The 27,401-nt window shown below is 38.2% G+C and overlaps 1 protein-coding gene across 2 annotated transcripts; it reads left to right on the forward strand.

Moving 5' to 3' along the window:
* Positions 1 to 601: 601 nt before the first annotated feature.
* Positions 602 to 17,324, forward strand: LOC587829 (serine/threonine-protein kinase 36). Of its 2 annotated transcripts, none has more exons than XM_030991917.1 (21): positions 602 to 710; positions 1,845 to 2,003; positions 2,901 to 3,041; positions 3,587 to 3,664; positions 4,435 to 4,614; positions 4,997 to 5,155; positions 5,813 to 5,854; positions 6,191 to 6,284; positions 7,060 to 7,214; positions 7,968 to 8,132; positions 8,819 to 8,923; positions 9,661 to 9,884; positions 10,632 to 10,731; positions 11,238 to 11,329; positions 12,244 to 12,349; positions 12,898 to 13,048; positions 13,648 to 13,772; positions 14,973 to 15,080; positions 15,983 to 16,081; positions 16,302 to 16,396; positions 17,189 to 17,324. In XM_030991917.1, the coding sequence occupies exons 2-21, from the start codon at positions 1,920 to 1,922 to the stop codon at positions 17,301 to 17,303; spliced, it is 2,418 nt and encodes an 805-aa protein (XP_030847777.1). In that variant the 5' UTR covers positions 602 to 710; positions 1,845 to 1,919; the 3' UTR covers positions 17,304 to 17,324. The 2 variants fall into 2 exon arrangements, with proteins under 2 accessions (XP_030847777.1, XP_030847778.1); XM_030991918.1 differs by having other exon boundaries at positions 1,848 to 2,003.
* The last annotated feature ends 10,077 nt before the right edge of the window (positions 17,325 to 27,401 follow it).

The following is a 27,401-nucleotide window of genomic DNA, read 5'->3' on the forward strand; positions in this document are numbered from 1 at the left end:
AACACCTCTTATTTTTATACATTTAAAAAAAAAAAAATTAAATTGTAGATGCCAAAAGGAAAAGGAATTAAAGGATGATGCTAGATGATTTCCGATTTTTTTATAATTTCGAAATTATCGGGGACGGGGACCGGGGGACTGGGGTGGTCAAATATCAAAATGTTGTCAGGATCTGGATGGGAGGGTACGTAGTCCTTTCCAGGGCCGTAGCCAGAGTTTGATGTGTTTTTTTTTTTGGGGGGGGGGGGCACATTGATCGACGTCCTGGGGATGGGTTTAAAAAGTTCAACCGATCTTGGGAATTTTGGGGGGCATGTGCCCCCCCCCCGTGTCTACGTACCTGGTCCTTCCACTTCTATATGCATATATATATATATATATATATTTTTTTAATTAACTTATTCATAACATAATGATAACATATAGCTAGGGTCTATACATAATTTGTCATAATATTACAAAACATTGGAGTTACATTTAATCAAATATATAATGACAGATCGCAACTTTCAATTTCACTTTCATATTCACATTGATATCGAGATCGACAACTAGCGACTAGATATTGACTTCAATTAATTATAATTTATTATAATTTGAGCGCGTTATGTTGGCATGGAAATTGAGGAGCGTTTACGTTTATGTGCTTCCCGGCGAAGATTTTACGTTTAGATCTGAATAACATTTTAGTCAAGAGATTGTGGTCTTAGGTAAGAAGGATATATTCTAATCATGATGTTTCGCATAGATTTATTTACGATGTCGATGAGAATCGAGAAAATGTGGAATTTCTTCGGCTTCTGTTCTGACTTTGTGTGCTTTGCGAGTTGGTTGAGCGGTTATGCTGTGGTAGATATTGCCCCATATGTTGAGATATATGTATGGTGATATCACTGATACTAGAGATGGTTCCCATTGCATTGTTGCATGTGAGTGTGAGAGTTTTCTGTTTCGATTGCGTCGGTATACTCAGGGTTAACTGTACCAACGTTTTGATTTGTTTGGTCGTGGTTGTGCTATGGAAGGAGAGGTATTTCACATTTTAAGTTTCTGCTTGAACACTGCACTGGAGGTAGACATTAACTGTTTCCTTCTTGAGACTTGAGTAAGTTCCATTCTGCTGCTGTCCTGCTGTTTGATGTGTTGAAGGGCTTCTGTAACTCTAATAGTTAAACCAAAGGAGAGGTCATATAAATAGTAAAACATTATTGGTCAAAATGCAAAGCCATAGCATATAATTGGGTGTGCTTAGCCTAGAATCTAGATTAGTACAACTACAATTGTACAAATAGTACTAGATCATTAGATCTAATAATAGGTCTAATACTGCCCATAATTCGTGCAAGATTTTGAAATCTCGCTGATTTGAAAATTTTGGTCCCTACAATCTGTAGTACAGTAAATATCGTGATCATCAAACTTTTATGACTGAATTTGTGTAGACCTTACATCAAGTTTGCACTGAGATTTCGATCCTTTGAAGTTTGAGTTTTGGCGACCAAGAAATGCACTCAATGAATACGAAGCCTTTCCAATTAATATTTTTAAAGTATTTTTTCTAGTTGAATATATTGTATTTTAATGCTACTTAAGTGTCATCAAGTATCACTAAAGTGCCTATTTTTAGTTTATTGAGGTGAGTTTTGTACAGTGGTGTTTAACAATTTTAAGAATTGATACTTGATAGAGGGTGTCTTAACATTTGTTAACAATTTATGCAATTATTAGGGTGTCTGAACGATTTTTCAATTTTCCCTTTTGGATCGTAGACAAGACTTCGGATTAATATTTATTATCATACAATGTAGTATTTTAAATCATGCTTTCTTGTTGACCCCTTTTAGCAGTCGACACTTCCATTCCACCCAACCTCGATATAATAGTGATGACAAGAAGTGAGTAATACTAGAGAACACATCATGGAGAACTACCATGTCTTGGAGCTTATCGGAGAGGGATCTTTTGGTAAAGTCTACAGGGGAAGGAGGAAATTTACAGGCAAGGTAAGTTGCTCTGCTGTTCATACGCCGCTGCACACCTTTTGACCAGACTAGATTCTGGAAGCTAATTCAATAGGATCAACTAATGAGTCATTTCTGAATTCACTCTAATGCAGATGCAGTGTACCTGATTAGCCAAGAATCTTCATACATTCTGTACCAGTTAAACATGATTGTCTTTCGACTAATAACTGATCTGGGACCCATTTCACAGAGCCTTTTTTCAATGAAAAATGACAAAAATCAGTGACAAATCTGCTGATAACCAATCAGAAGCAAGGATTTCACTTGCTTATGTAACAAAAACTGTCATAATTTGTCATTGATGACAAGTTTTGTGAAATGGGGCCCAGGCCTTCTCTCCAATTGCAAGGTGTAGAAATACGTTGCAACTTTTATACTTTTATTCATGTGACCATACAAGACCTCAATCAAGATGATCGTATTTAAAATAATAATATTCAGCTTTTATATACATGTAGCCCTTAATACACCTCGGACGTCTCTAAGCGCTTTACAGATATACTATTACCCCGGCCATTGGATTCAGTGCTTGCCCGCACACGATGTGTGCATAATCTACACTCCCTTGGAAGCAATGCAGCCAGGGGTTACTTGACACTCAAAAACTGTTTGACCAACAATGACGGTCTCATCCTATCTGCAATTCTAGTTATTACCCTTTTTTTGTTTGTTGTATATGTGTACAAGTGAGGATGTACAGGAAAAGATTATAAAGAAAGAGATAAACAAAGATGCTACAAAGCAATAATTCAAATATGATTTAAAACTTTGTAACACTTTTGACCGGGACTGACTTTCATGTGAGTACCAATTTAAACACACATACTGTGTTACCTTAATTTTGTAATTCTTTTTTTCCCTCTCCTATTCTTGCAGATTGTTGCTTTGAAGTTTATCCCCAAGCTGGGTCGCAGTGACAAAGAACTGGACAGTCTGCGCAAGGAGATTGAAATCATGAAAGAGATGCACCATCCAAACATCATTGAGATGTTGGATACGTTTGAGACTGACAAAGAGGTGAGAAAGCAGCAGAACAATTCATTCATCATTCGTTCGTATCTCCTTAGATAAAGATAGTTATGTAAAGTTCCTTAATTAAATTAAGTTCTTCCATCGCCCGATGGCTGCGATGGCCGTCTCATTAACAAGGGCCAGGTCTTCATCTGTGCAACCCGTCCTGCCACACTGTAAGATGTGGTCCATTGTCTGAGTCTCTTCACAGTCGCAGAGAGTATCTTCTTCATTGGCATACCCACATCTTGCCATGTTAGCCTTACACTCTCTTGGCATTGCATGTGATTCCTTAAATTCCTCCTCTAGCTGTGATGACATCATTGGTATTAAATGTTGTATGTTAAATTTTTCAATCACAAAACAATGTCAGTTTTTTTCTTACAACTTTCAAAGATAAAAAACAAGAACTAACAAATAGTTAAATTAAGTGCACTGCCATGTTAAGTGCATCATGCCAAAATTTGAAATGGGCCTTGGAAACATTCATGAAGTTTGTAAATGTTAAGAAATATTTCAACAAATAGCTCTTTATTTCTTTTATCTTTCAGGTGGTAGCAGTTACAGACTATGCAGAAGGAGAGTTATTCCAGATTCTAGAGGATGATGGTACTCTGCCTGAGGAACAGGTAATAACCCAGGCCTCAATTCACCATAGAGGCTATACATATTTTTACAGTGGTGCCCATCTATCCATCTGCATTGCCAATGTGTGTACATAGGAGCTAAAGCATGGGCTTTAAAATGTGGCCCATGTGACTTGTTTGAGCTTTTTTGTTTCATTAAAAAAATATAAAAATCAATCTTTTGATGTGACTGTTCAACTTTTTTCTGGTTTCACTAGAACTAGTCAGTGGTCTTAACCATCTTATTGAGATTAATTATAATAATAATAATAAAAACGTTACTTATAAAGCGCTTACCACCGAAGTCTCTAAGCGCCAAACAAAAGAGTTTCCGCCCGGGCTTGATTTTTTCCCCTGTGTCTTAAAAGGCCTTTAAAGAAGATGTAGTATGACAAGACTAAGCGTCTTTCCTGAGGCCCACTCGGGGAAAATCGGGTATAATACGACTACGGACAAAGTGACGGCAGTAGGCCTACGTAATTGATGTGCTTGCAACCTACGCCAAACCGAAGCGTGAGGAGAACTTCGGTCTGTTTCGCGAAAGCTAGCGCAGTTAATCTAGTCCATTTGTTTACGTGCAGTTGTCCAAAAGAAGATGTAGATGGTGTCAACCAGTATTTCTAATGCTACAGCCCCTTCAATATCTGAATTTATTGATACTCTTATTGCTGTTATCTATAGCTGCATTTTAATTTTTTTTAGACCCTGTCACTTTTAATTTTTTAAATTTCAAAATGAGCATACATACTACTTGTCCCCAATGCATCTTACAGGTGAAAGAGATTGCCTGTCAGCTTCTCTCAGCTCTCTACTACCTGCACGCCCATCGCATCCTGCACAGAGACATGAAACCCCAGAACATTCTCCTGGGCAAAGGGGGCGTGGTCAAACTCTGCGACTTTGGCTTTGCCAGGGCCATGAGTATCAATACCCTTGTCCTCACTTCAATCAAGGTTTGTAAAGCGTTGGAGTAATGTCATCCATTTATTGTATGATTGATTGATTGTGCAGTGATCAATCGCAGAATAGTAATTAATCACTAACTTCTCGCTTTGCTATGGGAATCTGAAGAGGAATCTTAAAGGGCTTGTATTGATAGCTTTTTTTTCATGTACATTTTTCTTAAAAAGGTTTGTATCTGAAAAGAGTAGAAAAGGACAGAAACTTAATTAGTTGACCCCTTTTGGTTCTTAATAATCATTAATGCAATTTTTTACCAAACGTGCTTGGACAGATGAAAACTCTACAAACGTCATAAATCCAGTTGTGTAATGTAGAACGAATTTGATTTGTTGAATGGAATATTAAATTTGAAATAATATTCTCATATGACAGGGCACCCCTCTGTACATGGCACCTGAACTGGTGGAGGAGAAACCTTACGATCACACGGCCGACCTTTGGTCCCTCGGATGCATCCTGTATGAGCTGTTTGTGGGAACGCCCCCATTCTACACCAATAGCATATTCCAGCTTGTTAGTCTCATTATTAAGGTGAGATTTAGATTTAGATTAGATTGAATTGAATTGAATTGAATTGAATTAAATTTGCTTCGAAACCATTTGTTTTGGACTTAAATGGACCAAAGATAAGGATTAGGGTTGTGAATGCGATTATGTGTTTAGTGACGTTTAGGGTTATAGGGTTAGTGATAGGTTCTGTGTTTGGTCTAGTGTTCCAGTTTTATTTCTTTCATTAGTGTAGATAATTTACAGTGAAGCTCTCTTTGCCAAAGCATAGTGATGTAATATGTTTTGGATTGGAGGCATGATGGCTTCAGTAGTGAAGCTGAGGTCATGTACCCTGGAAGTTCCTAGTTTGAAACCAAGCTGGTGCCTTTTTAAAAGGTGTTCATGTGTAATCCTCGTTGACCAAGTCCCTCGGATAGGACATCACGCGATAGGTCTCCTGGTTGCTCATCAATAAGCATGTTCTTTCTTTCTTTGCAGTCGGGTGAAATGAAATTCAAGTTTTATTAAAATAAAATAAAAATCCATTTGTTATGGTGGCTAATGCACCTGTACAAGAAATGTAATAATGGTATAAAGTGCTATATAAGAACTAGCTATTATTATTATTATTATAAATATCACTGTAAGCCGATTGATGACACGGTCTTGTTAATGTTTCTCATTATTTTCTGTTTACAGGATCCAGTCAAATGGCCCAAGAACATGGAACCAGAATTCAAGGCAAGATATCTTTGAAGAAACAAGACAAAATCGTACTTCATTATGATAGTATAAAACTGTTAGGCAAACGCACAATTTGGTTTCGATTTCCAATCATAAATATCTTGAAAATCAGACAGGCGATCGGCTTGAAAAAGTCATGGGTTCCTGACTGACCTAAAGGTTTATAATGATCATTGCAGCATGAGCTAAATCCAGGATTTTGTTTCAGAATCTGAGACAAAGTTACTGGATCCCTTTAAGAGCCACAATGGCATTACATATGTTTGACACAGAGTTCATGCTTGTATGGCTCCAATCAGAATGATACAATATTTGTTTGTTGTTGGAATATAGGATTTCCTACAGGGCTTGTTGACAAAGAGTGCCAAGCATCGCCTGACATGGCCGGCTCTTCTCTATCATCCCTTTGTGGATGGAGGGGTCAAAGGTGAGATTATATTAGCATAGAATCTTAATTAATCCTACTCTTTCCCACCTTACCCATTGATCTCTCTTTGCTCTCTCTCTCTCTCTGTCACGATATCTTTCTTTCTTCCCTTCCCTCTTCCTCTTCACTCTCTCCCCTCCATTGCCCTATTGTCTCCCACTCTCTTTTTCTTTTGTTTCCCCTCTCTCCCTGCTTCTCTCTCTCTCTCTCTCTCTCTCTTTCTCTCTCTCTCTTCTCTCCACTCCCTCCACTCTAATGCTATACTGTGGTTGTACTTACATGCTCCAGTAATCTCTTCATGGTTCAATTTCTGACCCTTACCACATTCCTAAGTTGAAAACTGGACCTGGCGCTATACATGTACCTAGTCTGTTTCCCATCCTAAATTTAATCTTGAACCACATCACAACCATAACCCTACATCTTCAACAAAATTAATCCAGGAGCAAAAATTCGCTGGAGCATTGGTTGAAGGGTGAAGTCCACACGCATATTTAGTTGTTTTAATAGAAACAAAAAATTGAGTGGAACCTGTCAGTGCAAGTTTCAGTAAAATCTGATTAGAAATAGGAAAGATACAAATATTTGAAGTTTCATCAGTGAAACACAAATTGGCAACTTTGTCACAAATGTTTCCAGGTCCTCTCCAATTTGAAAACTTTCTTTAGGGAAAATAGAATTTTTTTTTTTTTAGTTTAGAGCAAATCTTAATATCAGAGTTGACTTCCCCTTTAAATTACCTCTTGCCTTGTGCCTTCTGTTTTGTCGTTGGTAGTGTCGGACTCCCTGACTGAGCACCCATTCACCCAGGCGCCCTCTGCCGAGGAGGTGGCTCGCAAGGAGAAGGCCGTGCAGGAGAAGTCTTCTAATGTGGCCCCCGGCACCACCATCATGAGGAAACTCAAGCAGAGGGAGCAGGGCCCACCCACAGTAAGTAACCCAAAGACAGTAATACAGAGCTGCCAACCATTAAGTTTTTCCCGGAATTATTCTTTTTTCTCAAAATGAGGGTAGAATGTTTATTCTTCATAAAATACGTTTTTTTTTACTTTTTTTTTTTTTGAGTTTTTTTTTCGCACATGCCACATGTCAACCAATTGCCCTAAAAATGTTGATCATTACTTCAATAGAAAACTTCAATAGAGATTTATGAAGAGTACACAATTAAGAATAGTAAAAGAAAGGGAAAAAAAGAAGGTACATGTAAAGGTGTAAATATTCTCAAAAAGAATAAAACGCAGATAATAATCAAATGACAATAACAAAAAACTACCTACTTGTAAATAAACTATAGATACTAATATTGAAATATCAGCATGAGGTATGGACATTTCTGCATTGGAAGTGTGTCGCGCATGGTTGTAAATTTCGTTTGAATGAATTCCTTTTTTTTGCCCATCATGGTTCCTTTTTTTGGGGTTGCACAAGGTTGGCCGCTCTGGAAATAGGAAGAGCGTGTTGGGCTTTTGCCCACCACGTGCAATACTATCCATCTGAGAAGAAATTGCAGTGTTATGACTTAAAGGATTGCATTTTATGTTTTCCCTGTACTAAAGTAACTGGTACAGAAAGATCACATGCTTTTAAAGACCACATATTTTGTATCCCTTGAGCAGTCTCTAAATATGCAGGTTTCACTCTGTACATACAAAATCTCATATGATTATTTCGCTTGCATCGTAGGAGGAGCAGAAAGATGGGGCAGGGGGCGACGGCAAGAAACCCCACAAGCCCAGCAGTGAGAAGGCCAAGGCCAAGCCCCGCATTGCCAAGAGCGAGCCCTGGCCTAGCGTCAAAGAACAGGAACCGACTCCCAGGGAGAACCGCATCACACATGATTACAAACAGGTGAGTGACTTAAGTGATAGATGGCCTTCAATGGGGGATGAAAGATTGAATATTGCATGAACAAAATTTCTTCTTCCTTTTTTTTGGTGGGGGGGGGGGGGGAGGAGGGGGGTCAGTTAACTGACCAATATTAAAGTCAACTTGATTGTACAGGTATGTAACGCTAGGTCACATGTTAACAGCTTATCATTATAGCCACTAAAATGTGAAATAGCTGTCAGTTTAAAAAAAATTGGTGGTTGGGGGCATGGAACAAAATCAACTGAGGGTACTGTAAATCAATATCCATATAGGGGGGGGGGGGAGAAAATAATAAGTGTAAGAGGAATATAGAAATGAAAATAAGAAAAAAGGAAGAAAAGAATTCTTTTTAAATATATAGTTTTTAACACACTAAACATTAATAAATATGCTTTTCTTGAATCATCCATTCTTGTCTTTATCAGGAATCAAGCATTAAGAGAACATGTAGATTTATATCCATTATGACTTCTTTTATTTTTTTGTTTTATTTTACATATGTTAGGTAATATGTACCTTCATGAAAATATAGTACATAAACAAGAGGGGGGCTGTCACAGGGTAGTGGATGGGGATAAAATACCGGTTATAGAAATTGATTCATATTCACTTGGATTTGTTGTCTGTATGCTAAACTTTTATGAAATGATTTTCTTATCTTTCAGGAGTTCCCCAGTGTAGAGGTGGAGAGCAGACGAGTCCTGAAGAAAGAAGGAGGCAAGGCTAAAGACATGAGGAAAAGCATTGATAATGTCAGACTGCAAGAAGAAGTAAGTTTAAAGGGTAAATTAGCAAAGTTTGGATATGACTCAATAAAAGTGATAGTACCGGTAACAAAAAAAGGCTTCTTACATGTACATGTATATAGCCTTTTACCATTAACTGACCAAAGTGCCTTATCATTATTACTCCGGTAATGAGAATTTTCTTTTTTAATATGAGGATGAAAGATATATTTATAATTTATCTGGTATGTATAGAAAATTTGTTATTAAGTGGCAGTCACTTCAATTTTTTATTTGTATAAAAAAGTGAGAGAATCATCTTGTAACCAAGTGAGTCAAACATATGTCACTTTATGATTGTTTCTTTGTTATTTTGACTTCATCCAATAAAGTAGCCTGTAGAGAGCTATATATATATATATTTTTTAATATTACTCTGGTCACTGAATTCACTTACCGGTACTATTCTGCACATTTTAGTGCACATTTTCCACTGCCTAGGAAGCATTCCAGCTTATTGCCTTTTTACGGGTGTGCACATGCTATTCGAACCACAATGACATTCGCATCCTACAGGGTACCCAATTAACACCTGGGTGTAGAGGAGCAATGTAGATAAAATGCCTTACTGAAGGACATAAGTGCTGTTCCAGGGCTCAAACCCACAACCTTTGCATTTCAAGTCAAGTGATTAAACCAATCGACTAGGACACTCATAACGTTCAATTTCAAGTTTGAGTATGTTATCAACTTTTGATGTTTATTTATCATCTCTTTAACAGGATGTTGACAGCGAGGATGAATGGGACTCCCTGTGCGACATCACCAACCCTGACACCACCGACCCGAGGTCCATCGAAGCTCTCCTGCAGGACAAGGCCTTTGTGGAGCGCATCGCCTCAAGACTTGAAGAAACGTCCAAGCAAACACTGGAAGGGATGCTTGAGGGTGCGTCCAGACTCAGGCTGGTCCTGCATGTCATCAATAATCTGCTGGCTTACAAAGGGTAGGATAATTAGCTTTACCTGTGATTTGTTACCAAAAGTACAACCAGGGCCCTTCAGAATTTATTTGACATAATTTTGCTTGATATGATTTTTTTTTTTAATACAAATCTTAAGTAGCAAATTAAAATACATGGGTGCAGTAACTGATATTGCTTCGGTAATGTGTAAAAGAACTCCTAAAAATGGAAAAAGATCTCTGGTACAAAAAAATTAATTAAATACTCAAATGAATTTGTGAGTAAATCACACTTATACAACACTAGATCCTAAAGAGCTTCCGGGCACATAAAATTATTTTTATTTTATACACTTAACCTAAGAATGAGATTGAATGTGCTTGCAATCAACTTTGCTTCATAATAGCAACACAATGATGATTATGATGATTATAGTGGATAATAAATTATATAATTATAATGATTATATTATATTGATATATAATATTACTATAATATAGTCATAATGATAGATGATAGTAATGATTCAAATACTAATGATAATAATATTACTGATTATGATCACGATGATGTTCATATTGGCTTCTTGTATAGCACTCTAACACGCACTGGTGATGTTCAAATTGCGCCAATATTGCCTGCGAATAAGATAGGCTACCAGTTGCAATTCTCACATCATTCAAGGGTGTAACTATGTAATCAATCTCAAATTAACTATCAAATTCTTTTCTTGGTTACATAAATCTGCTTTATTGTGTACATTTTTTCCCTTCTGTTTCCTATATTCAGTTTTGCTGATCTCCTCACTGACTTTTGCCACATGACCAAAGTGCCCATGTTACCTCTGGATGTCCTCAGCAAAATGAAGGATAATAGCACAGTCAAAGAGGTAAGTGACATTCAGAATTCTTCCTATTCGCTCCTTTGCCAGAATTGCAGTGACATTTTGTTATGTAAAGGATATGAACTATCAATGTTGTTCCCATGCTTAGCATATTTAAAGCAGTGAGAATATGTTTGTCAACCACTGCCATCTGGATATTCATGTATGTATGGGATAGAGTCATCTCAGTTACATCCTTGGGGCAAATAACAACCATGGGAATTTTGGGGAAATGACAAAAAGGCATGTTTCACCCTCCATCGGAGCAGACAAGGGTACCATCAAGTGTATTAAATCTGACAATGCATAATTTCAGTGTTCAAAATTGTTTTGGTCTTAACACCACCCCTGAGATCCCACAAGTCCATATTTTACTCAGTTTGGACCAAGGGTGGACAATTAAGCCCCTGCTGAGAAGCTTGATAACAGGGATGGATTCAGCATTTTCATTAAGGAGCATCTTCACAAACAACCCTCCTTATTAATCTTGGTGATATTTTGTTTGTCTGCAGCAAGCATGGTTTGTACAGATCCTGACTGACTTGGTGAGTGTGATGGCAGCATACGTGATGTCAGATGTGGCTATAGAGCTAAACATTGACAGGTAACTTGAGTAATCATTTTGAACTTCTATTCCCATATGATAATTGATTATTTTTTTTGCTCCCCTGTCAAGATATGAACTATGAATGCTAACAGAAGATAAACCCTTGTTGGAAATATTAGCAATATTACCATGGTTTTGTGCTCTTACCTTCACTGATTATACAATTCCTCCAAACATGTCTGTTGATGGATTCCTGCCAAACTTTGGTCATGAATGTATCTTGCAGAGCCAATGAACTGATTAGATTTTGGGATCATGAGGTTAAAGGTCAAAGGTCACAGGGCTCATTATGTATGCATAAACAGCTTGTGATCGCGTTATCTCAAGAACCGATTGATGGATTGCTGCCAAACTTAGGTCATGTATGTTACTTGCAGAGCCGATGAACTGATTAGATTTAGTGGTCATGAGGTCAAAGGTCAAAGGCCACAGCACACATTATGTATGCAAAAACAGCTTGTGATCGCGTTATCTCAAGAACCGATTGATGGATTCCTACCAAAATTAGGTCATGTACATGTATGTTACTTGCAGAGCCAATGAACTGAGTAGATTCTTGGTTCATAAGGTCAAAGGTCAAAGATCATGGGCTCATTATGTATGCAAAAATAGCTTGTGAACGCATTCTCATTAGAACTGACAGATGGATTACTATTTAGCTCAGGACATCTTGCAGAGCCAATGAACTGAGTAGATTTTAAAGTCATGAGGTCAAAGATCAAAGGGTCATATATATATATGAGAAATTGCTTGTAATCACGATATTCTAAGAACCTGTCAATGGATTACAATTGAACTTGAATTCGAAAAATTGCTCTATGACGGAGGCATCATTTTCGACTGCGCGCAGTCGAATTCCATCTAGTTTTTTCAATGGTTTGTTTTCTTTTCTTCTATTTCTTCTTTTTCAGGACCAAAGATGTAATGGAGGCAGCTCTCAACTTTGCTGGTATCCTACCATGGTTAATACACATCAAGGAAGATGAGGATCTTAATCTAAGGGCACAGTCTGTCTGTGTAAGTCAATTCCTTTAGATTATTCTACAAATCTCTTTACAAGTAAATTACTTATGATTTTCCCACTTACTCATTCTCTCCTCCGTCTCCCTCTCTCTCTCTCTCTCTCTCTCTTACTCTCTCTCTCTCTAAAGTTTAAAAACTGAAAATGAGTGCATCTCAGTCCCAAAACAGAATGTCCTATTAAAGCCAGTTACAGATAAATATTTATCCATCACAGCCATATCTTTCATACTTTGTTTCTTCTTTTCCAGTGCATCATTTTACTTTAATGTTAGGTAGGAGGATTTGGAAGGAATTTGAATATATGAATAAATTAACCTATAGTATTGAATATTAAGTACTAGATATCTTTGGCCAGAGTCTAGGGCTGACGTATATTACATTTAAATCAAATCGTGTCCAACAGGTTCAACAAACTGGATAAATGAAACTCTGTGTGAAATGAGAGTGTCTAATTAAAAAAATGTCACTACAGACAGTATACATGTCATGAATTAAAAATCCTATCTGTCTCGCTTGTCCTCCCTCCTCCTGTCATCCCCTAGTGCTTTATTTACCAATGTGAGGTAATGGACAGGGCCCATGAGGAGTTTGTGACAGGGTACTACGCCGGCCTGGCAACCACTCATCTCCCGGTGGTCACCGCTCTACTCAAGACCTTGGAGCAAGACGAGGCTCTCGTCAAAAAAGTTACAAGTAAGTGAAACACTTTTTATAGGTGTTGGAAATGATGGGAAGTTGATTTCTTTGAAAGGTCGTAAGTGTTTTTTAGCAAAGCATGGATGTAATGGGTTTATTTAGATCGAGAAAGGGTGCATATTTGCTTAGTTGAAGGGAAAGGAAATGTTTAAAACATATTATTTTCTCTTATATAGAATTGCATTCTTGTCCATGTTACACTTTTAAAATAATTATTTATCATGTTGTTTAAAAAATGAATAAGTGTGTGAAACATGTTATAGGAGTATACCTATGATAGTCTAGTAATATTGAAATTGTTTCCAAAGAAATAAATATAAAGCTGAGTTCTGGTCATGCGATTGCATTGTAAAAGAAACTGTCCGACAGAACTTGATTATTATTTTTTCTGCTATGTCCACTTGCTGCATGTTGCACTTTGTGTTGAATTTTTAACATGCCATTCTTTATCATACACGCAACCTTTTCAGTCAGTCTGTTGACTAAGGAGAATTAACTAATTACAGTCTAGTAATATTGATGTTGTTTCCAAAGAACGATGCAGCTTATGAACGTTTACATTCCCACTTATGTTCCTGTTTCCTGTGTGATTGTAGGCGGACCGGAGGGGGAAGCGTTTGGGGATCGCTGGGAGCAGATGTGCGGTGTGGCTATAGGAGGCCTGGCAGAGCTGGTCTATCTTCAGCAGGGACTCGATACATGCGTAGAGGGCAAGCGCAAGGTAGGTCAAAGGTCATGTCCTTGCAAGACATGAATGTGTACATTCAAACATGCTTTAATGACCACCTGTCTACAATGACCACATTTTTTGTTTCCCCTGAAAATGGTTTCTCGTTGAAACATGCACTGACAGAACTTGTCTACAAGACCACTTTTAGTGTTTCCCTTGGGCGGTCGCTATAGACAGGTTTGACTGTATTTATAGACATTTTAGAATCAGATCCTAAAGAAAATATTGAATGTAGCTGCCAAACAAAAATACTGGTGTATGTTTCTATAATCATTATTTGATTGTCTTAAAGTTATGTTGCATTGAAAAGGGACTACCATTTTTAGCTTCTGCTATTTCTGAGCCCCATTTACTGCATGTACATTCAATAGTCTTGCAATAAATATATATATGTAGCTTTGTAAATTTGGTAATGAGTAAATACAGTATAAAACATTAGTAATTAACCGTAGATGTATACATTGTGGACCTAGTAATTAAGGCAGACATCTGAAATCTGTGTAACAACAGAAAGTCCCAATGTTCAAATAGTTTTAAACTACAGTATTCAGTCAGAAAGATATGGTTATGTTTAAGTTTGCTATGCATAGTTCGTTTTTAACACAAAAAAAATGTACATATAGGATTGTGGTAGCTATTCTGTTAGTTCAGTAATAATAAATAATCAAATAAATAATACATATTTGTCTAGTCAAATTTCACCTTTATCCAAAATATGAATGCAGGGTGGATATTGAAATTAGGAGATTATATTGGTCATTGCGTCCATGTCTTTCTATGAATGCAGAGAATATTGACTTGATTAACCTGTCTTCCTCTTCTTTATACGTGCCATGTCCTGAGACGATGGCGACCATGGAATGCCCCAACTCTCATATTCTATGAAGTAATTCATCCTCCCGAGATCAATTCCACTTTCAGAAATCCCACTCCTTAAGGTACTAATCCACAGAATCCTTCTTCTACCCCTACTCCTCCTCCCTTCAATTCTTCCAGTCAGTGCAAGATTTTCCAAACCATTCTTTCAAATAACATGACCCAAGAAGCTCATGCAGCTGTCGACCTCTTATATTATTCAGCGGCTTTTGCCTTGTTCCTGCATACCTCATTATAAGAAACTCTTTCTTAACCTGTACCTCCTAAAATGATCTATTCCAAGCTGTATTTCTCTGTTTCTCCTCATACATGTAGATGGCTGCATCGTTAGGAGATCTGTTTGCCGAACCCAGCCACCATGTACTGACAGATAACCTGATGAAGTACATCGCCCATCCGTCCTTCTGTGAGAATGCACTCAAGGTATGTAAACCCATGTGAGGATAATATAATAGTGACTCAGAGCTACCAACCATTAAGTTTTTTCCAGAATTATTCTGTTTTTTCCTCCAAATTACGGTAGTACGTTTTTATGCCTCCGTTACGAAGTATCCGGAGGCATTATGTTTTCGGGTTGTCCGTCCGTCCGTACGTCCCTTTTCTTGTGATCGCGTTATCTCAAGAGCCGATGGGCGGATTCCTGCAAAATTTTAACCATGTATGTATCTGGCAGAGCTAATGAACTGATTAGATTTTGGGGTCACGGTGTCAAAGGTCACAGGGCTCATAACGTATGCAAAAATAGCTCGTGATCACATTATCTCAAGAACCGATGGATGGATTCCTGCCAAACTGAGGTCATGTACATATATAGCAGAGCTAATGAACTGATTAGATTTTGGGGTTACGAGGTCAAAGGTCACATGGCTCATTATGTATGCAAAAATAGCTTGTGATTGCGTTATCTCAACCGATGGATGGATTCCTGCCAAAATTTAGTCATGTAAGTATCTTGCAGAGCCAATGATCTGATTAGATTTTGGGGTCAAAGGTCAAAGGTCTGAGGGCTCATTATGTATGCAAAAATAGCTTATGATCACATTATCATTTGAACCGATGGACAGATTACCATCAAACTCAAATCATGTATTTATCTTGCAGAGCCAATGAACTGATTAAATTTTAGGGTCATAAGATCGAAGACCAAAGGGTCATACATGTATATAAAAAATAGCTGTTAATAACGATATTCTGCAAACCTGTTAATGGATTACAATCAAACTTGAATTTGAAAAATTGCTCTATGGCGGAGGCATCATTTTCGACTGCGCGCAGTCGAACATCCATCTAGTTTCTTCATAAAATACGTTTTTTGTATCATGCAGACAATATACTTTGGATGTCAGATGTCACCTCAGCTTAGTAAATACATTGCTTGTAAAGAGGAACATGTTAGTCTCATCCTGCTAGTCTTACAGGGAAAGGTAAGGAAATATTGTTTTCCTCTTTTTTATAAATCCATATTTTAATTTTCCTTCTCTTTTCATCTCAAACCTTATTATGTGTGTTATGATGCATTTCATATAATGCACTTCAGCATGAGTAAAAATTTATATCCCGCTCATTTATTTATGTATTTATTGTTATATATTCATTTGTTTATTTATTTGTTTATGTGTTTGTTTATTTGTTTGTTTGATGCAGACTGAGATTGAAGACATGAGTCAGAACACAGTGTATGAGATGTGCACACATATCCTGAGTACTCTCACCGTACAACTCCAAGCAATACCTGAAATGTAAGCACAAAAAAATTATAATAAAACGAAATGATTGGATTTATGAATCTTCTTTTCCTGAGATAAGCAATGTTGAGTATGATAATAATAATAATAGTGTAAACTTATAGCGCGCACACAACGTCCAGGGATGGTCATGGTGCTAGCCCAGCAACAGTTCTCTTTAAAGGCCCACTGCACTAGTTTTGCCAGGAGGGATTAGACCTCCCTGCATGATCACTGACAGGTGGTTATCTCATCAAATAAGCTCTCTATTAACATAAGAATAAGGGGATCATGGGGGACCGATAGTCACCGATTGGGCATTGTTTGCTATATAGAGGGGGCAAATAGCTGTAAGTACTGCAGCGGGGCTTTAATACATCATTATGTAATAATAATAATAATCTTTTTAAAGTCCACTCCAAATTTTATTAAGTGAAACCGAAAATGGAAATTCTTTTTGACCAATTGATTGTGAACCCAGCAGCCACTGAGCAGCGCCAGATCGACGTTGCTCTATCCCTTATTGTTGAACGCCAAACAAGGTAGCAGCAACTCTTTTAACATCTTTTGGTAATATTGGTATATTATAGCTGGTGAGTGTGATAATGCATTTAAGCTTTCAAATAATAACATGTGCCAGCTCATTGACTATACTTGGGTATAGAGTGCAAATGTAGATTTAAGAATGTCTTGCAAAGTCTTATCAATCATGCATATTTGATCAGTTTAGTGCACATTTCCCCCTTAAAAATATTAATTTTAACCTGTAAAGTCTATGAAAATGCTGCTTTGCTTTTTGGTTTTCAGATTGTTGAATTCCAGTCCCCTGTTTGCAGCCATCTTGCTTGATTCTCAGATTGCAAGCCATACAGTAAGTACCATCATCTCCATCGTCATTATCATCTCATTACTGTTGTCATGAAGATTGGATCAAAAAAAAAAATAATTGGTGTGTTTTTATGCCTCCGCCACCGAAGGTGGTGCCGGAGGCATCATGTTTTCGGGTTGTCCGTCCGTACGTCCGTACGTCCGTACGTCCGTCCCGTTTGACCGTTATCACAATATCTCAAGAACCATTTAAGATTTAAACTTAAGACTCGGGAATAGTATTTATCACCATAGGAAGACGATCTGATTAGATTTTGGAGTACGTAGGTCAAAGGTCACAGGTCACAGAGGTCAACTTATGAAATTCCTTGTATTGAGTTTGTTAGCGCGATATCTCAAGAACCATTTGAGATTTAAACTTCAAACTTAAGGATAGTATGTATCACCATAGGAAGACGATCTGATTAGATTTTGGAGCACGTATGTCAAAGGTCAAGGGTGACAGAGGTCAACTTATGAAATTCCATACATTGAGATTGTTATCATGATATCTCAAGAACCACTGGAGATTTAAACTCCAAACTTGTTTAAATTGCTCTATGGCGGAGGCATCATTTTCGACTGCGCGCAGTCAAAATTCCATCTAGTTTCCTTTAGTGGGGCTTTCTGGCAAATTCAAAAAATTTGGAAAATCTTTACTTTTGGCCAAAATGGCAATGGATTGGTTTATTGTTTTTGCGAATAAGTTAAACAAAAATTCATTTTGTTTAATTTGCTCGCAATGAATGTCACTGAATGTCATGAGGTATGATATGACCATGTTTTCGCCCCTCAGGGTCATTGTGAAGAGATAAACAATGAAAAATTTCATATAATTTGCAAAATGATGAGCTAACCCCTTTCCATTTCGGCCAAAAAGTGATGATTTTGCACATTCTCAACATTTTTCACATACCCCCCTCTAGAACACAAAAGGGTGTTTGATCAACCTTATATGCGGGGTTGTTCATTGAGACCAAATAAACAATAATAAAAAATATTAATATAAAAACGGTGAGCTAACTCCTTCGGCATTTTGGCCAAAAGGTGATGATTTTCCATGTTTTCCAAAATTTGCAAAAAGTGCCCCTCTAGAAGACAAACAAGGGTTTGATCTACCTAATGATGAGCAGGGCCGAGGTGGTTCAGCATTTTGGAGGAGAAAATTAAAAATGTTAATAGGCTAGTTTCCCAACAATGAATGTACTTACATGCCATTCGATGGATCCTGACCCCTCATATCCCTTTGAAAGGGGGATAGGAGCAAATATTGTAAACATTTGAATTATCACAACTTTCGGGTCGAAATGGTAAGGGTCGGGGTGGTTCAGCATTTAGGAGGAAAATATTATATTTTTTGAATAGGCTAGTTTCCCCACAGTGAATGTACATATATGTGATTAGATGGATCCTGACCCCCATATCCCTTTGAAAGGGGGATAGGAGCAAATATTGTAAACATTTGAATTATCACAACTTTCGGGCTGAAATTGTAAGGGCCGGGGTTGTTCAGCATTTTGGAGGAAAATATTATATTTTTTGAATAGGCTAGTTTCCCCACAGTGAATGTACATATATGTGATAAGATGGATCCTGACCCCCATATTCCTTTGAAAGGGGGATAGGAACAAATATTGTAATCATTTGAATTATCGAAACTTTCGGGCTGAAATTGTAAGGGCCGGGGTTGTTCAGCATTTTGGAGGAAAATATTATTTTTTTTGATTAGGCTAGTTTCCCCACAGTGAATGTACATACATGCGATTAGATGGATCCTGACCCCCATATCCCTTTGAAAGGGGCGTAGTGGCAAATATTGTAAAAATTTGAATTATCACAACTTTCGGGCCGAAATGGTAAGGGCCGGGGTGGTTCAGCATTTTGGAGGAAAATATTATATTTTTTGAATAGGCTAGTTTCCCCACAGTGAATGTACATACATGCGATTAGATGGATCCTGAACCCTATATCCCTTTGAAAGGGGCGTAGGGGCAAATATTGTAAAAATTTGAATTATTACAACTTTCGGCCGAAATGGTAAGGGCCGGGGTGGTTCAGCATTTTGGAGGAAAATATTATTTTTTTTGAATAGGCTAGTTTCCCCACAGTGAATGTACATATATGCGATTAGATGGATCCTGACCCCCATATCCCTTTGAAAGGGGCGTAGTGGCAAATATTGTAAAAATTTGAATTATCACAACTTTCGGGCCGAAATTGTAAGGGCCGGGGTGGTTCAGCATTTTGGAGGAAAATATTATATTTTTTGAATAGGCTAGTTTCCCCACAGTGAATGTACATACATGCGATTAGATGGATCCTGAACCCTATATCCCTTTGAAAGGGGCGTAGGGGCAAATATTGTAAAAATTTGAATTATTACAACTTTCGGGCCGAAATTGTAAAGGCCGGGGTGGTTCAAGCATTTTGGAGGAAAATATTATTTTTTGTGATTAGGCTAGTTTCCCCACAGTGAATGTACATGCATGCGATTAGATGGATCCTGACCCCCATATCCCTTTGAAAGGGGCGTAGTGGCAAATATTGTAAAAATTTGAATTATCACAACTTTCGGGCTGAAATTGTAAGGGCCGGGGTGGTTCAGCATTTTGGAGGAAAATATTATTTTTTTTTAATTGGCTAGTTTCCCCATAATGAATGTACATACATGCAATTAGATGGATCCTGAACCCTATATCCCTTTGAAAGGGGCGTAGTGGCAAATATTGAAAAATTTGAATTATCACAACTTTCGGGCCGAAATGGTAAGGGCCGGGGTGGTTCAGCATTTTGGAGGAAAAAATTATATTTTTTAAATAGGCTAGTTTCCCCACAATGAATGTATATACATGCCATTAGATGGATCCTGACCCCCATATCCCTTTGACAGGGGGGTAGGGGCAAATATTGAAAAATTTGAGTTATCACAATTTTCGGGCCGAAATGGTAAGGGCCGGGGTGGTTCAGCATTTTGGAGGAAAATATTTTTTTTTTTTGAATAGGCTAGTTTCCCCACAGTGAATGTACATATATGCGATTAGATGGATCCTGACCCCCATATCCCTTTGAAAGGGGCGTAGTGGCTAATATTGTAAAAATTTGAATTATCACAACTTTCAGGCCGAAATGGTAAGGGCCGGGGTGGTTCAGCATTTTGGAGGAAAATATTACTTTTTTTTATTAGGCTAGTTTCCCCACAGTGAATGTACATACATGCGATTAGATGGATCCTGACCCCCATATCCCTTTGAAAGGGGCGTAGTGGCAAATATTGTAAAAATTTGAATTATCACAACTTTCGGGCCGCTATTGTAAGGGCCGGGGTGGTTCAGCATTTTGGAGGAAAATATTATATTTTTTGAATAGGCTAGTTTCCCCACAGTGACTGTACATACATGCGATTAGATGGATCCTGAGCCCTATATCCCTTTGAAAGGGGCGTAGGGGCAAATATTGTAAAAATTTGAATTATTACAACTTTCGGGCCGAAATTGTAAAGGCCGGGGTGGTTCAGCATTTTGGAGGAAAAAATTATATTTTTTAAATAGGCTAGTTTCCCAACAATGAATGTATATACATGCCATTAGATGGATCCTGACCCCCATATCCCTTTGAAAGGGGCGTAGTGGCAAATATTGTAAAAATTTGAATTATCACAACTTTCGGGCCGAAATGGTAAGGGCCGGGGTGGTTCAGCATTTTGGAGGAAAAAATTATATTTTTAAATAGGCTAGTTTCCCCACAATGAATGTATATACATGCCATTAGATGGATCCTGACCCCCATATCCCTTTGACAGGGGGGTAGGGGCAAATATTGAAAAATTTGAGTTATCACAATTTTCGGGCCGAAATGGTAAGGGCCGGGGTGGTTCAGCATTTTGGAGGAAAATATTATTTTTTTTAATAGGCTAGTTTCCCCACAGTGAATGTACATACATGCGATTAGATGGATCCTGACCCCCATATCCCTTTGAAAGGGGCGTAGTGGCAAATATTGTAAAAATTTGAATTATCACAACTTTCGGGCCGAAATTGTAAGGGCCGGGGTGGTTCAGCATTTTGGAGGAAAATATTATTTTTTTTAATTGGCTAGTTTCCCCATAATGAATGTACATACATGCAATTAGATGGATCCTGAACCCTATATCCCTTTGAAAGGGGCGTAGTGGCAAATATTGAAAAATTTGAATTATCACAACTTTCGGGCCGAAATGGTAAGGGCCGGGGTGGTTCAGCATTTTGGAGGAAAAAATTATATTTTTTAAATAGGCTAGTTTCCCCACAATGAATGTATATACATGCCATTAGATGGATCCTGACCCCCATATCCCTTTGACAGGGGGGTAGGGGCAAATATTGAAAAATTTGAGTTATCACAATTTTCGGGCCGAAATGGTAAGGGCCGGGGTGGTTCAGCATTTTGGAGGAAAATATTATTTTTTTTGAATAGGCTAGTTTCCCCACAGTGAATGTACATATATGCGATTAGATGGATCCTGACCCCCATATCCCTTTGAAAGGGGCGTAGTGGCTAATATTGTAAAAATTTGAATTATCACAACTTTCAGGCCGAAATGGTAAGGGCCGGGGTGGTTCAGCATTTTGGAGGAAAATATTACTTTTTTTGATTAGGCTAGTTTCCCCACAGTGAATGTACATACATGCGATTAGATGGATCCTGACCCCCATATCCCTTTGAAAGGGGCGTAGTGGCAAATATTGTAAAAATTTGAATTATCACAACTTTCGGGCCGCAATTGTAAGGGCCGGGGTGGTTCAGCATTTTGGAGGAAAATATTATATTTTTTGAATAGGCTAGTTTCCCCACAGTGACTGTACATACATGCGATTAGATGGATCCTGAGCCCTATATCCCTTTGAAAGGGGCGTAGGGGCAAATATTGTAAAAATTTGAATTATTACAACTTTCGGGCCGAAATTGTAAAGGCCGGGGTGGTTCAGCATTTTGGAGGAAAAAATTATATTTTTTAAATAGGCTAGTTTCCCAACAATGAATGTATATACATGCCATTAGATGGATCCTGACCCCCATATCCCTTTGAAAGGGGCGTAGTGGCAAATATTGTAAAAATTTGAATTATCACAACTTTCGGGCCGAAATGGTAAGGGCCGGGGTGGTTCAGCATTTTGGAGGAAAATATTATTTTTTTTTAATTGGCTAGTTTCCCCATAATGAATGTACATACATGCAATTAGATGGATCCTGAACCCTATATCCCTTTGAAAGGGGCGTAGTGGCAAATATTGAAAAATTTGAATTATCACAACTTTCGGGCCGAAATGGTAAGGGCCGGGGTGGTTCAGCATTTTGGAGGAAAATATTTTTTTTTTTTTAATTGGCTAGTTTCCCCACAATGAATGTACATACATGCGATTAGATGGATCCTGAACCCTATATCCCTTTGAAAGGGGCGTAGGGGCAAATATTGTAAAAATTTGAATTATTACAACTTTCGGGCCGAAATTGTAAGGGCCGGGGTGGTTCAGCATTTTGGAGGAAAAAATGATATTTTTTAAATAGGCTAGTTTCCCCACAATGAATGTATATACATGCCATTAGATGGATCCTGACCACCATATCCCTTTGACAGGGGGGTAGGGGCAAATATTGAAAAATTTGAGTTATCACAATTTTCGGGCCGAAATGGTAAGGGCCGGGGTGGTTCAGCATTTTGGAGGAAAATATTATTTTTTTTGAATTGGCTAGTTTCCCCATAATGAATGTACATACATGCAATTAGATGGATCCTGAACCCTATATCCCTTTGAAAGGGGCGTAGTGGCAAATATTGAAAAATTTTAATTATCACAACTTTCGGGCCGAAATGGTAAGGGCCGGGGTGGTTCAGCATTTTGGAGGAAAATTTTTTTTTTTTTTAATTGGCTAGTTTCCCCATAATGAATGTACATACATGCGATTAGATGGATCCTGAACCCTATATCCCTTTGAAAGGGGCGTAGGGGCAAATATTGTAAACATTTGAATTATTACAACTTTCGGGCCGAAATGGTAAGGGCCGGGGTGGTTCAGCATTTTGGAGGAAAATATTATTATTTTTTAAATAGCCTAGTTTCCCCACAATGAATGTATATACATGCCATTAGATGGATCTTGACCCCCATATCCCTTTGACAGGGGGGTAGGGGCAAATATTGAAAAATTTGAGTTATCACAATTTTCGGGCCGAAATGGTAAGGGCCGGGGTGGTTCAGCATTTTGGAGGAAAATATTATTTTTTTTTAATTGGCTAGTTTCCCCATAATGAATGTACATACATGAGATTAGATGGATCCTGAACCCTATATCCCTTTGAAAGGGGGATAGGAGCAAATATTGTAAACATTTGAATTATCACAACTTTCGGGCCGAAATTGTAAGGGCCTGGGTTGTTCAGCATTTTGGAGGAAAATATTATTTTTGTGATTAGGCTAGTTTCCCCACAGTGAATGTACATGCATGCGATTAGATGGATCCTGACCCCCATATCCCTTTGAAAGGGGCGTAGTGGCAAATATTGTAAAAATTTGAATTATCACAACTTTCGGGCCGAAATTGTAAGGGCCGGGGTGGTTCAGCATTTAGGAGGAAAATATTATATTTTTTGAATAGGCTAGTTTCCCCACAGTGAATGTACATATATGTGATAAGATGGATCCTGACCCCCATATTCCTTTGAAAGGGGGATAGGAGCAAATATTGTAATCATTTGAATTATCACAACTTTCGGGCCGAAATTGTAAGGGCCGGGGTTGTTCAGCATTTTGGAGGAAAATATTATTTTTTTGATTAGGCTAGTTTCCCCACAGTGAATGTACATACATGCGATTAGATGGATCCTGACCCCCATATCCCTTTGAAAGGGGCGTAGTGGCAAATATTGTAAAAATTTGAATTATCACAACTTTCGGGCCGAAATTGTAAGGGCCGGGGTGGTTCAGCATTTTGGAGGAAAAAATATTTTTTTTTAATTGGCTAGTTTCCCCATAATGAATGTACATACATGCAATTAGATGGATCCTGAACCCTATATCCCTTTGAAAGGGGCGTAGTGGCAAATATTGAAAAATTTGAATTATCACAACTTTCGGGCCGAAATGGTAAGGGCCGGGGTGGTTCAGCATTTTGGAGGAAAAAATTATATTTTTTAAATAGGCTAGTTTCCCCACAATGAATGTATATACATGCCATTAGATGGATCCTGACCCCCATATCCCTTTGACAGGGGGGTAGGGGCAAATATTGAAAAATTTGAGTTATCACAATTTTCGGGCCGAAATGGTAAGGGCCGGGGTGGTTCAGCATTTTGGAGGAAAATTATTTTTTTTGAATAGGCTAGTTTCCCCACAGTGAATGTACATATATGCGATTAGATGGATCCTGACCCCCATATCCCTTTGAAAGGGGCGTAGTGGCTAATATTGTAAAAATTTGAATTATCACAACTTTCAGGCCGAAATGGTAAGGGCCGGGGTGGTTCAGCATTTTGGAGGAAAATATTACTTTTTTTGATTAGGCTAGTTTCCCCACAGTGAATGTACATACATGCGATTAGATGGATCCTGACCCCCATATCCCTTTGAAAGGGGCGTAGTGGCAAATATTGTAAAAATTTGAATTATCACAACTTTCGGGCCGAAATTGTAAGGGCCGGGGTGGTTCAGCATTTTGGAGGAAAATATTATATTTTTTGAATAGGCTAGTTTCCCCATAATGAATGTACATACATGCAATTAGATGGATCCTGAACCCTATATCCCTTTGAAAGGGGCGTAGTGGCAAATATTGAAAAATTTGAATTATCACAACTTTCGGGCCGAAATGGTAAGGGCCGGGGTGGTTCAGCATTTTGGAGGAAAAAATTATATTTTTTAAATAGGCTAGTTTCCCCACAATGAATGTATATACATGCCATTAGATGGATCCTGACCCCCATATCCCTTTGACAGGGGGGTAGGGGCAAATATTGAAAAATTTGAGTTATCACAATTTTCGGGCCGAAATGGTAAGGGCCAGGGTGGTTCAGCATTTTGGAGGAAAATATTTTTTTTTTGAATAGGCTAGTTTCCCCACAGTGAATGTACATATATGCGATTAGATGGATCCTGACCCCCATATCCCTTTGAAAGGGGCGTAGTGGCTAATATTGTAAAAATTTGAATTATCACAACTTTCAGGCCGAAATGGTAAGGGCCGGGGTGGTTCAGCATTTTGGAGGAAAATATTATTTTTTTGATTAGGCTAGTTTCCCCACAGTGAATGTACATACATGCGATTAGATGGATCCTGACCCCCATATCCCTTTGAAAGGGGCGTAGTGGCAAATATTGTAAAAATTTGAATTATCACAACTTTCGGGCCGAAATTGTAAGGGCCGGGGTGGTTCAGCATTTTGGAGGAAAATATTATATTTTTGAATAGGCTAGTTTCCCCACAGTGAATGTACATACATGCGATTAGATGGATCCTGAACCCTATATCCCTTTGAAAGGGGCGTAGGGGCAAATATTGTAAAAATTTGAATTATTACAACTTTCGGGCCGAAATTGTAAGGGCCGGGGTGGTTCAGCATTTTGGAGGAAAATATTTTTTTTTTTTAATTGGCTAGTTTCCCCATAATGAATGTACATACATGCAATTAGATGGATCCTGAACCCTATATCCCTTTGAAAGGGGCGTAGTGGCAAATATTGAAAAATTTGAATTATCACAACTTTCGGGCCGAAATGGTAAGGGCCGGGGTGGTTCAGCATTTTGGAGGAAAAAATTATATTTTTTAAATAGGCTAGTTTCCCCACAATGAATGTATATACATGCCATTAGATGGATCCTGACCCCCATATCCCTTTGACAGGGGGGTAGGGGCAAATATTGAAAAATTTGAGTTATCACAATTTTCGGGCCGAAATGGTAAGGGCCGGGGTGGTTCAGCATTTTGGAGGAAAATATTATTTTTTTTGAATAGGCTAGTTTCCCCACAGTGAATGTACATATATGCGATTAGATGGATCCTGACCCCCATATCCCTTTGAAAGGGGCGTAGTGGCAAATATTGTAAAAATTTGAATTATCACAACTTTCAGGCCGAAATGGTAAGGGCCGGGGTGGTTCAGCATTTTGGAGGAAAATATTATTTTTTTGATTAGGCTAGTTTCCCCACAGTGAATGTACATACATGCGATTAGATGGATCCTGACCCCCATATCCCTTTGAAAGGGGCGTAGTGGCAAATATTGTAAAAATTTGAATTATCACAACTTTCGGGCCGAAATTGTAAGGGCCGGGGTGGTTCAGCATTTTGGAGGAAAATATTATATTTTTTGAATAGGCTAGTTTCCCAACAATGAATGTATATACATGCCATTAGATGGATCCTGACCCCCATATCCCTTTGAAAGGGGCGTAGTGGCAAATATTGTAAAAATTTGAATTATCACAACTTTCGGGCCGAAATGGTAAGGGCCGGGGTGGTTCAGCATTTTGGAGGAAAAAATTATATTTTTTAAATAGGCTAGTTTCCCCACAATGAATGTATATACATGCCATTAGATGGATCCTGACCCCCATATCCCTTTGACAGGGGGGTAGGGGCAAATATTGAAAAATTTGAGTTATCACAATTTTCGGGCCGAAATGGTAAGGGCCGGGGTGGTTCAGCATTTTGGAGGAAAATATTATTTTTTTTAATAGGCTAGTTTCCCCACAGTGAATGTACATACATGCGATTAGATGGATCCTGACCCCCATATCCCTTTGAAAGGGGCGTAGTGGCAAATATTGTAAAAATTTGAATTATCACAACTTTCGGGCCGAAATTGTAAGGGCCGGGGTGGTTCAGCATTTTGGAGGAAAATATTATATTTTTTGAATAGGCTAGTTTCCCCACAGTGAATGTACATACATGCGATTAGATGGATCCTGAACCCTATATCCCTTTGAAAGGGGCGTAGGGGCAAATATTGTAAAAATTTGAATTATTACAACTTTCGGGCCGAAATTGTAAAGGCCGGGGTGGTTCAGCATTTTGGAGGAAAAAATTATATTTTTTAAATAGGCTAGTTTCCCAACAATGAATGTATATACATGCCATTAGATGGATCCTGACCCCCATATCCCTTTGACAGGGGGGTAG

Source organism: Strongylocentrotus purpuratus, unplaced genomic scaffold (assembly GCF_000002235.5).
Source record: "Strongylocentrotus purpuratus isolate Spur 01 unplaced genomic scaffold, Spur_5.0 spur5_scaffold_2, whole genome shotgun sequence".
NCBI lineage: Eukaryota > Metazoa > Echinodermata > Echinoidea > Camarodonta > Strongylocentrotidae > Strongylocentrotus > Strongylocentrotus purpuratus.

Coding starts and splice junctions, on each gene's coding strand:
- LOC587829 (XM_030991917.1), top strand. CDS start 1,920: ATGGAGAACTACCATGTCTTGGAGCTTATCGGAGAGGGATCTTTTGGT. Junction 7,215..7,967: donor GGGAGCAGGGCCCACCCACA/GTAAGTAACCCA, acceptor CTTGCATCGTAG/GAGGAGCAGAAAGATGGGGC. Junction 11,330..12,243: donor ATAGAGCTAAACATTGACAG/GTAACTTGAGTA, acceptor CTTCTTTTTCAG/GACCAAAGATGTAATGGAGG.